This window comes from Ornithodoros turicata, chromosome 9 (genome assembly GCF_037126465.1).
Source record: "Ornithodoros turicata isolate Travis chromosome 9, ASM3712646v1, whole genome shotgun sequence".
In the NCBI taxonomy this organism is placed as follows: domain Eukaryota; kingdom Metazoa; phylum Arthropoda; class Arachnida; order Ixodida; family Argasidae; genus Ornithodoros; species Ornithodoros turicata.
Genome location: NC_088209.1, coordinates 28,482,888 through 28,500,808, shown reverse-complemented (window position 1 = coordinate 28,500,808; position 17,921 = coordinate 28,482,888). Strand labels below are relative to the sequence as shown.

Here is a 17,921-nt window from a genome sequence, read left to right as displayed (position 1 = left end):
TAGAGACCTGCACCCATCCCGACCTGTCTAGCTGATGCCCCAGAGAACAACTCTCAGGTTAAACATGTTTATTTGCATACATCACCGTTCCCAAAAGACCACTGCGTCGTAATCTGTCCGCCGCCAGCAGCAGTCGTGAAGATGAATTGAAGATTAATTTATTTTCCGCGCTTGTATAGCGCTATGGCTTCGGGTTCCCGCGCAGTATAAGGGAGACTGCACGTGGGAGGTGTTATCAGCGATAACACCTTGCTATCGGCGCACTCCCACCTTTCCAAACGTTCGGCAAGTGCAAGATGTCAGGGAGAAGGACAGTCAGCCAGGATCTGCTGCTAGTATACTCTACGCCGGAGGAAGTCATCGGTGACTCGGGCGGCCCTATGGCAAGCGTCCAAGTCGACGATGAAGTCTTCTGACCTGGGTCGCTGTGGCTGGAAAGCGTCGGTACGGTCAAGTTCATGCGCAGCAGTGTGTCAGGGGACGGCGGAGGAGCTGCCGAGCTGTTGCTACAGCGTACGGAGTGAAGTAGTCTGCTGTAGCAGGTCCTGTGCCACCGGCGCAGGTTCGTCCACGGCACTGTCGAGGGAGCCAGGGTTCCTCTTGGGCGGCATTACCGTCAAGAAAAGAAACGGCAGAAAACAGCAAATAAGCGAAACGCAAAGAAAAAACAAACAAAGATGAAACACTAGCGAAAACCGCTAACCATCTGCTCATGTTCCCTGGACAAGCCAGCCCCAGAGAACACAAGAGCAACATTCATGAAACAAACAGCACAATTATTCACTTACATCGCCGTTCCCTGCGGTAGATTGCCGTAGTCTGCCGAAAGAACCCCTCCGCTGCTCGCGGCTGATGTTGCTCATACCAGTCGTCAGGACGGCTGTCCTTTATGCGCTGGTTGCCGCTGCGGGTTATATAAGCCTCAAGTTCCCTCGCAGTAAAGAGGGAAACAGCACGTGTGAGACCACCATCGGCGATAACACCTTCCTATCGCCACGTGTCTTATCTAGCAGAAGATAATTCTAAAAGATGTTATGATTTTCCAGAATAAATGCGCGGGTCATTTCTCCCGCATATGGCTCTCCTCGCAGTACCACCCCCTTCCCTTATGAGTTGCCCAGCGGTGAAACGTTAGATCTCCAAGCGTTGCAAACCATGCATAATATATCTCTTTTTTTTTTTTTTTCATATAACGTACAAGGAAGAACAAAAGGCTACAGGATACTGAGGAAGAAAGTTATATTATATGTAGCTCGACGTGCCCCAGTCCTGCTCTTCAGCCAGCACAGCAGTGGTTAAAAGAGAGATACGTATATAACATAAGACGATACTACAATATAAAAAATATATACGAACACAAACGGAAGAATAAGCGCAATATAACACTTAGCACAAAAACTCATGCTCGTAGACTTAGAGAGAGTATGGTCACCCCTCAGCGGCAAAGACGAGGGACCTGATATGACGGAAGTGTATAACTGATAAGTAGTATTTGATAATGGTAGTAGGGTGTGTGAGAGTTTCAGTTTATTTTACGACAAAAACAACATCATGTAACAACTATATTAGCAGGGCAAGACAATAACTGTCTAACCGCATTTCGTTCGCGATCTTCGAATTTGCCAAGTCGATAGTGTGCGCAAACAGCGTGCTTGATCATTGTTTACTAATTTTGCTAGGCCGTGGAAGTAAGGATAATTCAGGTATAATGTGCGCGTCCATAAAGGGTTGCTAATAATCATACTGCTCTATCACCCTTATGAAGGATATATTTTGTTTAAGTTCCGTGTTGGGCGCGGATGCTGTAAGGGCGCCGTTCCGTAAATGCCCTCAATTGTCGTTACGCTATTTGTCTTCCTCCGTTCTACTTTTGTCGCTGTAGAACACTGGACCTGTTAGTATCCCGTTCGCCTACTGATTCTAAGGACGCCGGGAATTTGGTGGCCACATTGCTTAGAGACATCTCTCCGATTTGATGCACGCGTGGTCCTTCTGCGCCGTGTGTGTGTTCAGTGTAATGTCTAAAGCCGTGTTCTATGCTTGCATGTAGCCGCATAGAAGCAGTTATCGCGTGTACATATCTTCTGTCAGGGTATTGCCCGCTTATGCGCCAATAAGGCTTTACGCATTCAACGCAGGCACTGAATTGAATTCAGTGTCCCTTGACATCGTCATTGCAATAAACCCATCTGAGCAAAAACATAGAAAGTGAAAATAGTATGGCCAAGTATATCTCACAAACTTTCAGCGAGCTGACAAACCACTCTTTTCGCTCCGACTCTTTACGCAGGTTATCAGAAGGTTCACCTCAAAGTTTTCGCAGGGCATTATCAGGCTGTTATCTAGACGTGCGTGATCTTAGTTTTGTGGGGGGCGTTTTGCGCGATTCGGTTATCTTCTTTCAGTGTGGCAAAGAACGGGGCGTGGGAACATGCGCAGTTAATATGTTTGTATTACAGAAAACAATCCTCTGCACTGCCTCGGCGCACCTCCCAGCACAGCAGGGAAAGCACTGATGTTTGGAGGTATTTTCCCGCTATTTGTTTCGCATAACGCGCACGGAATGGTCCGAAATGCCTTCCTGACGCCAGCATGTAATCGTCCTTGTTCGATTAAAGGAAAGGTATCCTGTTCACGTGGCTGTCTAGACTAAGCCTAACGCGAACCAGTGCTGACATATCAACGTTGGACAGCCCATTTCGGAAAGTAATTCTCTTCATACCAAATCAATAGTAGGCGTAAAAAAGAAAGTTGTGTCAATAATAATGTAACATTGCGCGAAATGCGTTCAAATGCAATAACTTTATACTGTCAGGAATGGCAAGATGTGTCGCAGCGTCCCGTGGTGGTGACTGTCAATAAAAAGTATCTGGCAAGACCAGCTAGAATTCAAAATTGAAATCGAAGAAAGTGGTGATATCAAGAAGCCCTAAAACGCAAGGAAATGTGCCGTTTATTCCAGGGATGGTGTACTCTACTCGCATTCCTCGCTTTTATTTGATGGTTGACGAGTCAGACAGTGAGGATCTATATGTCACGTTTTCCAAGAGGTTAGCAGACTGTGCTTTCTGGGCAGAGCGTTTGCGGACTACATTTGACCATGGAACAAGCAATTTTGCCAGAGTACGAGGGCGGGGGTTGACTTAGAGTCACTATAAGTGTGGGCGATGGAGAAGCATGTGTTCTACATTTTCCAGGTCGCCACAGTGACAGCATCTTGGAGAGTCAACTTTGCGCAGGCGGTAACGCCACTGAACAGTATAAGCCACGTTTGAGTCGCATCCGATGAATTAATGCAGCATCTTGACGGGAGGTATTTCGTGGCATCCGAAAAGCGAGCGTTGGATCAACTCTTGCAAGCGTGGAGAGGGTGTAAGTCAGAGGAGGCACTAATTGTCGAAGAACGGAATACATATCAGAAAGTCACACAACTAATAAAAGTAATAAATGTCAGAAAAAATCGGAAAGCAGTATCAGTAGACAGAAAACTCTGGAAGTAGAAATGCTAGTAAGGATATTGAAGTACAGAATAGAAAAAGAGTATCCATAGTACCAATAGTGAATAGGCCGTCGAAATGCAAGAAGGTAAAAAATATCGGGAACATGTTCGAAGTAATCGTCAGAAATTGTCACACTTAATAGTCCACGAATGGTGAAATTGTAAATAGTGAACAACAATGTTAATAATAAACAATCTGTCTGGCTCCTGCCAGGTATTGTTCATAGTACTGAGAGATAATAGTCAAAAGACATAGTATACTGATGTAGTAGCAGTTAGAAATATTTTATTGTGGCTGACAGAGCCTGTAGTATAATCATCGGGGTCCCTGCTAACCTCTTGACTGGTGTTTCGACAATGGCACCCTTTCAACAACGTTCATCACTGTTGTGCCACATGCATATGACATATATGAGAAAGGTAGAGAGATCTTCTACTTGCAGGAAGACGTGTCTTCGGAATTAAAAGCCAACAATGAAATTCGTGGTATTGAGATAATACTAAGCACACATACTGAGCAGTAGGTGCTCTTCATTTTGCAGGTACAATTGGACAGAAAGAAGGACCTTTCTGGGAAATAAAAATAATGACCCTATTAAGCTGAAATAAACCACACATACTCAGTAAAACATTCTCCTTATTTTGCAGGTGGGATGGGACACGAAGAAGGGCCTTCAAAGTATGGCCTCAGGAAACACCGAGAGATTAGTCTTACTCTTCTTTCCCATTTTCAGAGAAGAAATAAAAATGCCCCTATTGAGCTCAAATTAGGCACATACACACTACTCAGTAACTGTTCCTATTTATTCTGAAGGTGGACTGGGGCAGAAATACGGACTTCCAAAATTTGGCCTCCGAGAACATAAGATCTTGCTGTCTGTTCCATTTTCAGTGAAGAAATAAAAATGCTCCAATTGAGCTGAAATTAAACACAAATACTCACTCACAGGTCATCTTTATACTGCGGTCGGATTGGGACAGGAAAAAGGACCTCCGTAATTTGAACTCAGAAAACCAAGAGGTTAGTCTTCCTTCCCTTCTTTTCCATTTCCTGTGAAGAACTAAAATGCTTTTATTGGGCTGAAATCCAGCAAACAATACTCAGTAACAGGCCCTCTTTATTCTGCAGCTGGACTGAGACAGGAAGAAGGACCTCTGCTATTTGGCCCCTGAAAACCTAGAGGTTAGTCTTCCCTTCTTTTCCATTTTCAGGGCATAAATAAAAATGCCCCTATTTTGATAAAATCCAGCAAACAATACTCAGTAAACGGTGCTCTTTATTTTGCAGATGGACTGAGACAGGAAGGAGAACCTCTGCTATTTGGCCCCTGAAAACCAAGAGGTTAGTCTTCCCTTCTTTTCCATTTCCAGTACAGAAATAAAAATGCCCCTATTTGGCTAAAATTCAGCAAACAATACTCAGTAAAAGGTCCTCTTTATTCTGCAGGTGGACTGAGACAGGAATGAGGACCTCTGCTATTTGGCCCCTGAAAACCAAGAGGTTAGTCTTCCCTTCTTTTCCATTTCCAGTGCAGAAATAAAAATGCCCCTATTTGGCTAAAATCCAGCAAACAATACTCAGTAAACGGTGCTCTTTATTCTGCTGGTGGACTGAGACAGGAAGAAGGACCTCTGCTATTTGGCCTCTGAAAACCAAGAGGTTAGTGTTCCCTTCTTTTCTATTTCCAGTGCAGAAATAAAAATGCCCCTATTTGGCTAAAATCCAGCAAACAATACTCAGTAAAAGGTCATCTTTATTCTGCAGGTGGACTGAGACAGGAAGAAGGACCTCCGCTATTTGGCCTCTGAAAACCAAGAGGTTAGTCTTCCCTTCTTTTCCACTTCCAGTGCAGAAATAAAAATGCCCATATTCAGCTAAAATCCAGCAAACAATACTCAGTAAAAGGTCATCTTTATTCTGCAGGTGGACTGAGACAGGAAGGAGGACCTCTGCTATTTGGCCCCTGAAAACCAAGAGGTTAGTCTTCCCTTCTCTTCCATTTCCAGTGCAGAAATAAAAATGCCCCTATTTGGCTAAAATCCAGCAAACAATACTCAGTAAAAGGTCATCTTTATTCTGCAGGTGGACTGAGACAGGAAGAAGGACCTCTGCTATTTGGCCTCTGAAAACCAAGAGGTTAGTCTTCCCTTCTTTTCCATTTCCAGTGCAGAAATAAAAATGCCCCTATTTGGCTAAAATCCAGCAAACAATACTCCGTAAAATGTCCTCTTTATTTTGCAGGTGGACTGAGACAGGAAGAAGGACCTCTGCTATTTGGCCTCTGAAAACCAAGAGGTTAGTCTTCCCTTGTTTTGCCATTTCCAGTGCAGAAATAAAAATGCCCCTATTTGGCTAAAATCCAGCAAACAATACTCAGTAAAAAGTCCTCTTTATTTTGCAGGTGGACTGAGACAGGAAGAAGGACCTCTGCTATTTGGCCTCTGAAAACCAAGAGGTTAGTCTTCCCTTCTTTGCCATTTCCAGTGCAGAAATAAAAATGCCCCTATTTGGCTAAAATCCAGCAAACAATACTCAATAAAAGGTCCTCTTTATTCTGCAGGTGGACTGTGACAGGAAGGACCTCTGCTATTTGGCCTATGAAAACAAAGAGGTTAGTCTTACATTCTTTTCCATTTCCAGTGCAGAAATAAAAATGCCCCTATTTGGCTAAAATCCAGCAAACAATACTCAGTAAAAGGTCCTCTTTATTCTGCAGGTGGACTGAGACAGGAAGGAGGACCTCTGCTATTTGGCCCTTGAAAACCAAGAGGTTAGTCTTCCCTTCTTTTCCATTTCCAGTGCAGAAATAAAAATGCCCCTATTTTGATAAAATCCAGCAAACAATACTCAGTAAACGGTGCTCTTTATTTTGCAGGTGGACTGAGACAGGAAGGAGAACCTCTGCTATTTGGCCCCTGAAAACCAAGAGGTTAGTCTTCCCTTCTTTTCCATTTCCAGTACAGAAATAAAAATGCCCCTATTTGGCTAAAATCCAGCAAACAATACTCAGTAAAAGGTCATCTTTATTCTGCAGGTGGACTGAGACAGGAAGAATGACCTCTGCTATTTGGCCTCTGAAAACCAAGAGGTTAGTCTTCCCTTCTATTCCATTTCCAGTGCAGAAATAAAAATGCCCCTATTTGGCTAAAATCCAGCAAACAATACTCCGTAAAATGTCCTCTTTATTTTGCAGGTGGACTGAGACAGGAAGAAGGACCTCTGCTATTTGGCCCCTGAAAACCAAGAGGTTAGTCTTCCCTTCTTTTCCATTTCCAGTGCAGAAATAAAAATGCCCCTATTTGACTAAAATCCAGCAAACAATACTCAGTAAAAGGTCATCTTTATTCTGCAGGTGGACTGAGACAGGAAGAATGACCTCTGCTATTTGGCCTCTGAAAACCAAGAGGTTAGTCTTCCCTTCTATTCCATTTCCAGTGCAGAAATAAAAATGCCCCTATTTGGCTAAAATCCAGCAAACAATACTCCGTAAAATGTCCTCTTTATTTTGCAGGTGGACTGAGACAGGAAGAAGGACCTCTGCTATTTGGCCCCTGAAAACCAAGAGGTTAGTCTTCCCTTCTTTTCCATTTCCAGTGCAGAAATAAAAATGCCCCTATTTGACTAAAATCCAGCAAACAATACTCAGTAAAAGGTCATCTTTATTCTGCAGGTGGACTGAGACAGGAAGAATGACCTCTGCTATTTGGCCTCTGAAAACCAAGAGGTTAGTCTTCCCTTCTATTCCATTTCCAGTGCAGAAATAAAAATGCCCCTATTTGGCTAAAATCCAGCAAACAATACTCCGTAAAATGTCCTCTTTATTTTGCAGGTGGACTGAGACAGGAAGAAGGACCTCTGCTATTTGGCCCCTGAAAACCAAGAGGTTAGTCTTCCCTTCTTTTCCATTTCCAGTGCAGAAATAAAAATTCCCCTATTTGACTAAAATCCAGCAAACAATACTCAGTAAAATGTCCTCTTTATTCTGCAGGTGGACTGTGACAGGAAGGACCTCTGCTATTTGGCCTATGAAAACAAAGAGGTTAGTCTTACATTCTTTTCCATTTCCAGTGCAGAAATAAAAATGCCCCTATTTGGCTAAAATCCAGCAAACAATACTCAGTAAAAGGTCCTCTTTATTCTGCAGGTGGACTGAGACAGGAAGGAGAACCTCTGCTATTTGGCCCCTGAAAACCAAGAGGTTAGTCTTCCCTTCTTTTCCATTTCCAGTACAGAAATAAAAATGCCCCTATTTGGCTAAAATCCAGCAAACAATGCTCAGTAAAAGGTCATCTTTATTCTGCAGGTGGACTGAGACAGGAATGAGGACCTCTGCTATTTGGCCCCTGAAAACCAAGAGGTTAGTCTTCCCTTCTTTTCCATTTCCAGTGCAGAAATAAAAATGCCCCTATTTGGCTAAAATCCAGCAAACAATGCTCAGTAAAAGGTCATCTTTATTCTGCAGGTGGACTGAGACAGGAAGCAGGACCTCTGCTATTTGGCCCTTGAAAACCTAGAGGTTAGTCTTCCCTTCTTTTCCACTTCCAGTGCAGAAATAAAAATGCCCATATTCAGCTAAAATCCAGCAAACAATACTCAGTAAAAGGTCATCTTTATTCTGCAGGTGGACTGAGACAGGAAGGAGGACCTCTGCTATTTGGCCCCTGAAAACCAAGAGGTTAGTCTTCCCTTCTCTTCCATTTCCAGTGCAGAAATAAAAATGCCCCTATTTGGCTAAAATACAGCAAACAATACTCAGTAAAAGGTCATCTTTATTCTGCAGGTGGACTGAGACAGGAATGAGGACCTCTGCTATTTGGCCCCTGAAAACCAAGGGGTTAGTCTTCCCTTCTCTTCCATTTCCAGTGCAGAAATAAAAATGCCCCTATTTGGCTAAAATTCAGCAAACAATACTCAGTAAAAGGTCCTCTTTATTCTGCAGGTGGACTGAGACAGGAATGAGGACCTCTGCTATTTGGCCCCTGAAAACCAAGAGGTTAGTCTTCCCTTCTTTTCCATTTCCAGTGCAGAAATAAAAATGCCCCTATTTGGCTAAAATTCAGCAAACAATACTCAGTAAAAGGTCCTCTTTATTCTGCAGGTGGACTGAGACAGGAAGAAAGACCTCTGCTATTTGGCCCCTGAAAACCAAGAGGTTAGTCTTCCCTTTTCTTCCATTTCCAGTGCAGAAATAAAAATGCCCCTATTTGGCTAAAATCCAGCAAACAATACTCCGTAAAATGTCCTCTTTATTTTGCAGGTGGACTGAGACAGGAAGAAGGACCTCTGCTATTTGGCCTCTGAAAACCAAGAGGTTAGTCTTCCCTTCTTTGCCATTTCCAGTGCAGAAATAAAAATGCCCCTATTTGGCTAAAATCCAGCAAACAATACTCAGTAAAAAGTCCTCTTTATTCTGCAGGTGGACGGAGACATGAAGAAGGACCTCTAATATTTGGCCTCTGAAAACCAAGAGGTTAGTCTAACCTTCTTTTCCATTTCCAGTGAAGAAATAAAAATGCCCCTACTTGGCTAAAATCCAGCAAACAATACTCAGTAAAAGGTCCTCTTTATTCTGCAGGTGGACTGAGACAGGAAGAAAGACCTCTGCTATTTGGCCCCTGAAAACCAAGAGGTTAGTCTTCCCTTTTCTTCCATTTCCAGTGCAGAAATAAAAATGCCCCTATTTGGCTAAAATCCAGCAAACAATACTCCGTAAAATGTCCTCTTTATTTTGCAGGTGGACTGAGACAGGAAGAAGGACCTCTGCTATTTGGCCTCTGAAAACCAAGAGGTTAGTCTTCCCTTCTTTGCCATTTCCAGTGCAGAAATAAAAATGCCCCTATTTGGCTAAAATCCAGCAAACAATACTCAGTAAAAAGTCCTCTTTATTCTGCAGGTGGACGGAGACATGAAGAAGGACCTCTAATATTTGGCCTCTGAAAACCAAGAGGTTAGTCTAACCTTCTTTTCCATTTCCAGTGAAGAAATAAAAATGCCCCTACTTGGCTAAAATCCAGCAAACAATACTCAGTAAAAGGTCCTCTTTATTCTGCAGGCGGACTGAGACAGGAAGAAGGACCTCTGCTATTTGGCCTCTGAAAACCAAGAGGTTAGTCTTCCCTTCTTTTCCATTTCCAGTGCAGAAATAAAAATGCCCCTATTTGCCTAAAATCCAGCAAACAATACTCAGTAAAAAGTCCTCTTTATTCTGCAAGTAGACTGAGACAGGAAGGACCTCCATAATTTTGCCTCAAAAAACACCAAGAGGTTAGTCTTACCTTCTTTTCCATTTGCAGTGAGAAATAAACATGCACCTATTGAGCTGAAATTCAGCAAACAATACTCAGTAAAGGTCCTCTTTATTCTTCGGTGGAGTGAGACAGGAAGAAAGACCACCGAAATTTGGCCTCAGAAAACACGAAGAGCCTTAGCTTCTTTGCAATTTCCAATTAAGAAATAGAAGTGCTCCTATTGGGTGAAATGTGGCAAACAGTACTCAGTGAAAGGTCCTCTCTATTCTGCAGTCGAACTGGGACAGGAAGGACCTCCTAAATTTGGCCTCAGAAAAACAAGAGTATTTAAAACCAAGAGTCTTACCTTCTTTTCCATGATCATTGAAACAATAAAAATGCTCCTATTGAGCTGAAGCTAAGCACACACATTCAGCTCTTCATTCTGCAGGTACAGGGAGAAAGACTACCGAAATTGGGCCTGAGAAAACGCCATCAGGTTATAGTCTCACCTTCTATTCCATGTGCATTAAAATAAAATGGACTGGGACAGGAAGAAGGACATCCGCAACTTGGCCTCAGAAAACACCACAAGGTTAGACTCACCTTCTTTTCCATGTTCAGTGAAATAATAAAAAATGCTCCTATTGAGCTGAAACTAAGCGCACATATTCAGTGAAAGGTTCTTATTGTGCAGGTGGAATGGTACAGGAAAAGCAACCGCCGAAATCGGGCCTCGGGAAAATACCATAAGGTTAGTCTTACCTTCTTTTCCATAATCAGTGAAACAATACAAATGCTCCTATGAGCTGAAACTAAGCCACTAAGCACGCATATTCAGCTTTTCATTCTGCAGGTGGAATGAGAGGGAAAACTGCCTTAATTGGGCGTCAGAAAAGACGATGAGGTTAGCCTTATACCTTCTATTCCATGTTCAGTGAAATAATAAATCCCCATATTGAGCTGAAGCTAAACACACACATTCAGCTCTTCATTCTGCAAGTGGAGTGATAGGGAGAACGACTGCCGAAAGGCTTCAGAAAACGCCATCAGGTTAGTCTTACCCTCTATTCCATATTCATGTGAAATAAGAAATGACTGGGTCAGGAAGGACCTCCATAATTGGCCTCACGAAACACCAATAGGTCAGTCTTACCTTCTTTACCATTTCCTGTGACGAAATAAATATGTTCCTATTCAGCTGAAATCCAGCAAACGATACTCAGTAAACGTCCTCTTCATTCTCCAGGTGGACTCGGACAGAAAAAAAGGACCTTCTAAATTCGGCCTCACGAAACACCAAGAGGTTAGTCTTACCTTCTTTACCATTTCCTGGGCAGAAATAAAAATGCTCCTATTGAGCTGAAATCCAGCAAACAATACTCAGTAAACGTCCTCTTTAGTCTGCAGGTGGACTCTGACAGAAAAAAAAATGACCTAAATTCGGCCTCCCGAAACACCAAGAGGTTAGTCTTACGTTCTTTACCATTTCCTGTGAAAAAATAAAAATGCTCCTATTGAGCTGAAATCCAGCAAACAATACTCCGTAAAAGGTCCCTGCAGGTGGACAGGAAAAAAGGAGCTCCTAAATTTGGCCTCATGAAACACCAGGAGGTTAGTCTTACCTTCTTTACCATTTCCTGTGAAAAAATAATGCCCCTATTGAGCTGAAATCCAGCAAACAATACTCCGTAAAAGGTACTCTTTATTCTGCAGGTGGACTGGGACAGGAAAAAAGGAGCTCCTAAATTTGGCCTCACGAAACACCAAGAGGTTAGTCTTACCTTCTTTACCATTTCCTGTGAAAAATTAAAAATGCTCATATTGAGCTGAAATCCAGCAAACAATACTCCGTAAAAGGTACTCTTTATTCTGCAGGTGGACTGGGACAGAAAAGGACCTTCTAAATTCGGCCTTACGAAACACCAAGAGGTTAGTCTTACCTTCTTTACCATTTCCTGGGAAGAAATAAAAATGCTCCTATTGAGCTGAAATCCTGCAAACAATACTCAGTAAACATCCTCTTTATTCTGCAGGTGGACTCGGACAGGAACGACCTCCTAAATTTGGCCTCAGAAAAACCAATAGGTCAGTCTTACCTTCATTTCCATGTTCAGTGAAATAAAAAATGCTCCTGTTGGGCTGAAACTAACCATACATATACAGCTCCTTATTCTGCTAGTAAAGGGAGAACGACTGCCGAAATTGGCCCTCAGAAAACGCCATCAGGTTATAGTCTCACCTTCTATTCTATGTTTAGTAAAATAATAAAAATGGACTGGGACTATTGAGCTGAAACTAAGCACACATATTCACCTTCTCTTAAAGGTTCTCCTAGTAGAAGGTTCTTTTGTGCAGGTGGAATGGTCAACCGCCGCAATTGGGCATCGGAAAACATCAGAACCTTCTTTTACCTTCCTTACGTCTTATCTTTTCCCATAATCAGTGAAACAATAAACCTGCTCATATGAGCTGAAACTAAGGCACTAAGCACGCATATTCAGCTTTTCATTCTGCAGGTGGAATGAGAGGGAAAACGACTGCATTGGGCGTCAGAAAAGACGACGAGGTTAGCCTTATACATTCTATCCCATGTTCAGTGAAATAATAAAGAAAATGCTCATATTGAACTGAAACTAAGCACACATGCTCAGTAAAAGGTGCTTTTTATTCTGCAGATGGAATTCGAGAGGAAGAACGGCCTCCGAAATTTGGCGGCAGCAAACTCTGTCAAAAGGGCGACTGTGGTACTACGAGAACCCAGTCTCGGGTTTTCGTCATGGACGAGAATTTGACCGCGGAAGACTCCAAAATTTCATGTCGGGTGTCAATTCGATCGTTATTCAGCTGCATTTAATGTGCGATTAAACTTTGTGTCTCTGATTCAGTGTTTAATAAAATTAATCCAGGTGATATAAAGCATGGTTTTGACGGTAAAGTTTGGTAAGAGTCTTACCTTCTGCTACAAATTTGGTAAGTGGTCTAAGATGACTTACAGAATTTACTATTAAGTTATCGGAAGCTGTAGCTGGACATCTGGAGTGTCCCGTAATCAAATTGCGACTTCCACCCTTACGAAACTGCAGCGCCTCCTACCAAAATGCTGCACAAAGTCCTACAAAGTAAACTCAGGAAAGTGGACTCCTCCAGCGGTAGGTACACTCCGTGGACGAATCCATTAATGGACTCGTCCGGGGAGGGAAAGGACACCCCTCGGACGAGTCCATTAATGAACTCGTCCGAGGGGTGTCCTTTCCCTCCCCGGACGAGTCCATTCCCTAGAAGTCACCCTGATTGACCTTGAACGACCCTGAACGACCTCTATTTGACCTCTATTTGACCTCTAAAACGACCTTCAAACTCGAACCATTTTGTCGAAAAACGGCCCAAAAAATTTAATCCCCTTTGACCTTGTTTGACCTTGATTGACCTTGAATAACCTTGTATGACCTCTAACGTGGCCTTGAATTAGTTCCGGACGTTCCCGCTAGGGGGCGCTGCGGTTTTTACAAAAAAATGCAGGATTTTGGGTGAGAGGACTGCCACTTGTGCCTATTCTGCTGAGCATATCAATGGACTCGACCAATGGGGGTGTCCTTTACCTCCCTGCAGGACGAGTCCATTTCCATAAATGGATTTGAGCAGGACTTCCAGGTGAGGGAAGTCTAGAATGTAGTGTGGGGGTGGGCGGTGATATCCTTCTCGCCCTTCTCGTGGTTTCATGGCGGAAACTTGAATTTCAATAATAGTTTTAGCGCCATCTAGGCAAGAGCTGCTTAACTTTCCAGCATTGTGAATTACGCACGTTTTCTTTTGCATCACAGTGTTATGAATACATTTTATTCAACACTAGAGAATAAAACGAACAAATGAAGTTTGTAATGACCTGTTGTCCTAGTCCTTCCTGTGCCATTCCACCTGCAGAATATAGAGCACTATAGCGCTCGGGGCGTTTTCTGATGCGAAATTTCCAAGGTCCTTCACCAGTGTTAAAGTGAGGTATTCGATGTGTATGGAGTCTCCACAATGTGTACCACTAACATGTGGTTCATTGTGAAACGTCAAGAAAAATAATAACGAAAGAATGAAACACGATGTCAGAGTAACTATTTAATACGTAAGCTTCAGGGCAAGCTCTGCCCTTCTGCCACGTTTCAACAAGCTGGACTGTGTATTATTTTACCCTCTTGATTACCTCTACACATTGTGAAAGATGACAGAGAGCAACAACACAACGGCGAAGTGTCAACCCAGAGATTTATTCACAGACTCCAACATATGCACACACACACGCTTCTGAACAACTGACCAATCTGACAACTCTAACCAATAGAATCAAAGGAAAGAAAAAAAGGTAAAGGAGAAAGCACTATAACTCCCTCCCCCTCTCATCCTTTATTTCACAAACCTGTATGGCTTCACCCTGTGCACCCAAAGTCCTTCTTTCGCTTCATTTCCACATGCAAAATAAAGAGCACCCTCTACTGGGTATATGTGCATGATTATACAGCTCCTAAAAACCACTTCTAAGCACTTAAAACCAGTCATGGGTAAGATACTACAAAAAAGTAAATGAATTACAGTTAGTTAGCCTGCAAAAATGGTAACGGAGTCACAGTTACTGTTTTTGAAATGTAACTAGTTATAGCTACAGTTACCACGTTAAAGTAACTCAGTTACATCACAGTTACCTTCTAAGAGAAAAAAAAAGTCGAATAAATATTGTAACCCTCAAAAACTTGTTGCAACCTGTTTTTGCATTTGTACTGGCCTAGCATGCTTATAAACAGATATTTTCCCATGAGCCTTAACAGCAGGATGGGATTTAGTATGAGGTGACAAATTTCGCGGAAGTCCTGGTTAGAAAAAACGGCAATGTACTTGAATCCTTGGCAAAAAGACGCCAGGGAACTGGCGTCGTCCACGCGAAATACGTATTACCATACCTGAGTAACTTGTTATAGTTACATTTTACAGTTACTTTAACCAAAAGCGGTAACTACTTAGTTAAAATTAGTAACTGGTTACCGCAAAAAGTAACTATAGTTACAGTACAAGTTACTTGTAACTTATTTACTAACCAAGACTGCTTAAAACAGTTAAGACTGACCTACTGGTGTTCTCTGAGGCCAAATTTCGTAGGTCCTTCTTCCAGTCCCAATGTCCCATATGCCACCTGCGAAATAAGGAGTACCTCCTGATAAGTCTGTGTGTGCTTGCTGTGAGCAATCTAAGCACCTTCATTTCTTTGCTGAAAGTGTTAAAACAGGTAAGACTGACCTATTGGTGTTCTTTGAGGCATAGATTGACAAGTTACCCGTCAAAAAGAACTCGTTACAAGTTAAGTTACCGTGTGCAAAATGTAACTAAGTTAATAACGAAGTTCTTCAGCCTGAAATGTAACTCGCAGTTACTGAATTACTTAAAAAAAGAACGAGTTACTTCCAAGTTACTTCGGACACAAAATAGCATTACGCAGGTGCAGCGCGCGTGAGCAGTTGAGTTAGATCTTGAGTTGCCTACGGAGGAGTGCAACACACGCTTAGATCATGAAAGAACTGATGTTCTTAGAGTGAGAGAGAGTGGCTGGTTTGTCCCTCCAGATGACGCACCCTTGGAAGTCGCTGAGAAGGCGTGTTACCTTAGCTCAATTGGTAGAGCCCTGGACCGGCAATCCAGAAGATGTGGGTTCGAGTCCTACAGCTGGCTAACCTTTTCAGTGACTTTCATCTTTCATCGTTAATTTCTCAGGCAAAATTGAGGCCTTGTATGTATTTGTCCCTTCTATGTTGTTCCAGCCTCAGAACATCAGTTCTTTCATGTTCAACAGTTGCCGCCTGCGTCGATCCCATCGTATGAATGTGTGTATGAGTGTACAAAAATGTAAGAGTGAAAGGAGGATGAGTGAGAGAGAGTGGCTGGTTTGTCCCTTCAGATGACGCACCCTTGGAAGTCGCTTAGAAGGCGTGTTACCTTAGCTCAATTGGTTAGTGCCCTGGACCGGCAATCCAGAACATGTGGGTTCGAGTCCTACAGCTGGCTAACCTTTTCAGTGACTTTCATCTTTCAACGCTTAGATCGTTTTCGCTTATGTCCAACAATAGACCTCTCCCTGTTTGTAAACAAAGGACATCATAGTGTTCGACAGCGCCACAAATTTGGTAGAATTGAGCTACGCTCGAAGCTAGAGGTAAACAGGGTCGCGCCCGGAAGCCACGGTCTTGAGGGGATTACGATATGGTCCCTTAAAGGGACGCGACCCTCGGTCTTGCTTTACTTCCAATGGGAGGCAGTGAACAAGTGCCCGTTCGTGGAACCCAGCCCTCTCCTTCCGATTTGTTTCGATGTCAGTCTGTCTACCAATGTCATGATGACGTTTCTCTGGTAGAGGTCTATGCGAAACAAGGAGTCTTTGTGTGTGTGCTTGCTGTGAGCAACCTCGGCACCTTCATTTCTGTGCTGAAAGTGTTAAAACATGGAAGACTGACCTATTGGTGTTCTTTGAGGCAAAATTTCGAAGGTCCTTCTTCCAGTCCCAATGTCCCATGCTACCTGCGAAATAAGGAGCACCTTATAATGAGTCTCTGTGTGTGTGCTTGCTGTGAGCAATATAGGCACCTTCATTTCTGTGCTGAAAGTGTTAAAACATGGAAGACTGACCTATTGGTGTTCTTTGAGGCAAAATTTCGAAGGTCCTTCTTCCAGTCCCAATGTCCCATGCTACCTGCGAAATAAGGAGTACCTTATAATGAGTCTCTGTGTGTGTGCTTGCTGTGAGCAATATAGGCACCTTCATTTCTGTGCTGAAAGTGTTAAAACATGGCAGACTGACCTATTGGTGTTCTTTGAGGCAAAATTTCGAAGGTCCTTCTTCCAGTCCCAATGTCCCATGCTATCTGCGAAATAAGGAGTACCTTATAATGAGTCTCTGTGTGTGTGCTTGCTGTGATCAATATAGGCACCTTCATTTCTGTGCTGAAAGTGTTAAAACATGAAAGACTGACCTATTGATCTGAGGCCAAATTTCGAAGGTCCTTCTTCCAGTCCCAATGCACCATGCTACCTGCGAAATAAGGAGTACCTTTTAATGAGTCCGTATGTGTGTCCTTGCTGTGAGCAATATAGGCACCTTCATTTCTGTGCTGAAAGTGTTAAAACATGGAAGACTGACCTATTGGTGTTCTTTGAGGCAAAATCTCGAAGGCCCTTCTTCCAGTCCCAATGTCCCATGCTACCTGCGAAATAAGGAGTACATTCTAATGAGTCTCTGTGTGTGTGCTTGCTGTGAGCAACCTAGGCACCTTCATTTCTGTGCTGAAAGTGTTAAAACATGGAAGACTGACCTATTGGTGTTCTTTGAGGCAAAATTTCGAAGGTCCTTCTTCCAGTCCCAATGTCCCATGCTACCTGCGAAATAAGGAGTACATTCTAATGAGTCTCTCTGTGTGTGCTTGCTGTGAGCAACCTAGGCACCTTCATTTCTGTGCTGAAAGTGTTAAAACATGGAAGACTGACCTATTGGTGTTCTTTGAGGCAAAATTTCGAAGGTCCTTCTTCCAGTCCGTCCCATGCTACCTGCGAAATAAGGAGTACCTTCTAATGAGTCTCTGTGTGTGTGCTTGCTGTGAGCAATATAGGCACCTTCATTTCTGTGCTGAAAGTGTTAAAACATGGAAGACTGATCTATTGGTGTTCTTTGAGGCAAAATTTCGAAGGTCCTTCTTCCAGTCCGTCCCATGCTACCTGCGAAATAAGGAGTACCTTCTAATGAGTCTCTGTGTGTGTGCTTGCTGTGAGCAATATAGGCACCTTCATTTCTGTGCTGAAAGTGTTAAAACATGGAAGACTGACCTATTGGTGTTCTTTGAGGCAAAATTTCGAAGGTCCTTCTTCCAGTCCCAATGTACCATGCTACCTGCGAAATAAGGAGTACCTTATAATGAGTCTCTGTGTGTGTGCTTGCTGTGAGCAATATAGGCACCTTCATTTCTGTGCTGAAAGTGTTAAAACATGGCAGACTGACCTATTGGTGTTCTTTGAGGCAAAATTTCGAAGGTCCTTCTTCCAGTCCCAATGTCCCATGCTATCTGCGAAATAAGGAGTACCTTATAATGAGTCTCTGTGTGTGTGCTTGCTGTGATCAATATAGGCACCTTCATTTCTGTGCTGAAAGTGTTAAAACATGAAAGACTGA

The 17,921-nt window shown here is 42.9% G+C and overlaps 1 protein-coding gene and 5 long non-coding RNA genes across 6 annotated transcripts; 5 read left to right on the top strand and 1 right to left on the bottom strand.

Annotated features, from left to right (window-relative positions):
- Window positions 1-53: 53 nt before the first annotated feature.
- LOC135367850 (uncharacterized) lies at window positions 54-898 on the bottom strand. Its single transcript, XR_010414551.1, has 2 exons — window positions 789-898; window positions 54-599 (listed from the first exon to the last, which is right to left on the bottom strand). It is a non-coding gene; the product is annotated as an uncharacterized LOC135367850 (long non-coding RNA).
- Window positions 899-2,460: 1,562 nt separating this feature from the next.
- On the top strand, window positions 2,461-4,843 carry LOC135367849 (uncharacterized). The gene is made up of 5 exons (XR_010414550.1): window positions 2,461-2,525; window positions 3,198-3,372; window positions 4,449-4,520; window positions 4,629-4,682; window positions 4,788-4,843. It is a non-coding gene; the product is annotated as an uncharacterized LOC135367849 (long non-coding RNA).
- A 101-nt stretch (window positions 4,844-4,944) lies between these two features.
- LOC135368064 (uncharacterized) lies at window positions 4,945-5,320 on the top strand. The gene is made up of 3 exons (XR_010414655.1): window positions 4,945-5,000; window positions 5,068-5,159; window positions 5,265-5,320. It is a non-coding gene; the product is annotated as an uncharacterized LOC135368064 (long non-coding RNA).
- A 738-nt stretch (window positions 5,321-6,058) lies between these two features.
- On the top strand, window positions 6,059-6,590 carry LOC135367848 (uncharacterized). Its single transcript, XR_010414549.1, has 4 exons — window positions 6,059-6,111; window positions 6,217-6,270; window positions 6,376-6,429; window positions 6,535-6,590. It is a non-coding gene; the product is annotated as an uncharacterized LOC135367848 (long non-coding RNA).
- Window positions 6,591-7,342: 752 nt separating this feature from the next.
- On the top strand, window positions 7,343-7,700 carry LOC135368074 (uncharacterized). The gene is made up of 3 exons (XR_010414659.1): window positions 7,343-7,383; window positions 7,489-7,539; window positions 7,645-7,700. It is a non-coding gene; the product is annotated as an uncharacterized LOC135368074 (long non-coding RNA).
- Window positions 7,701-9,077: 1,377 nt separating this feature from the next.
- Window positions 9,078-12,610, top strand: LOC135367847 (uncharacterized). Its single transcript, XM_064600956.1, has 17 exons — window positions 9,078-9,129; window positions 9,235-9,288; window positions 9,394-9,447; window positions 9,553-9,606; window positions 9,674-9,764; window positions 10,179-10,322; window positions 10,425-10,481; window positions 10,569-10,634; window positions 10,715-10,780; window positions 10,977-11,033; window positions 11,131-11,193; window positions 11,281-11,341; window positions 11,426-11,500; window positions 11,588-11,659; window positions 11,764-11,815; window positions 12,247-12,296; window positions 12,406-12,610. The coding sequence occupies exons 6-17, from the start codon at window positions 10,267-10,269 to the stop codon at window positions 12,520-12,522; spliced, it is 792 nt and encodes a 263-aa protein (XP_064457026.1). The 5' UTR covers window positions 9,078-9,129; window positions 9,235-9,288; window positions 9,394-9,447; window positions 9,553-9,606; window positions 9,674-9,764; window positions 10,179-10,266; the 3' UTR covers window positions 12,523-12,610.
- The last annotated feature ends 5,311 nt before the right edge of the window (window positions 12,611-17,921 follow it).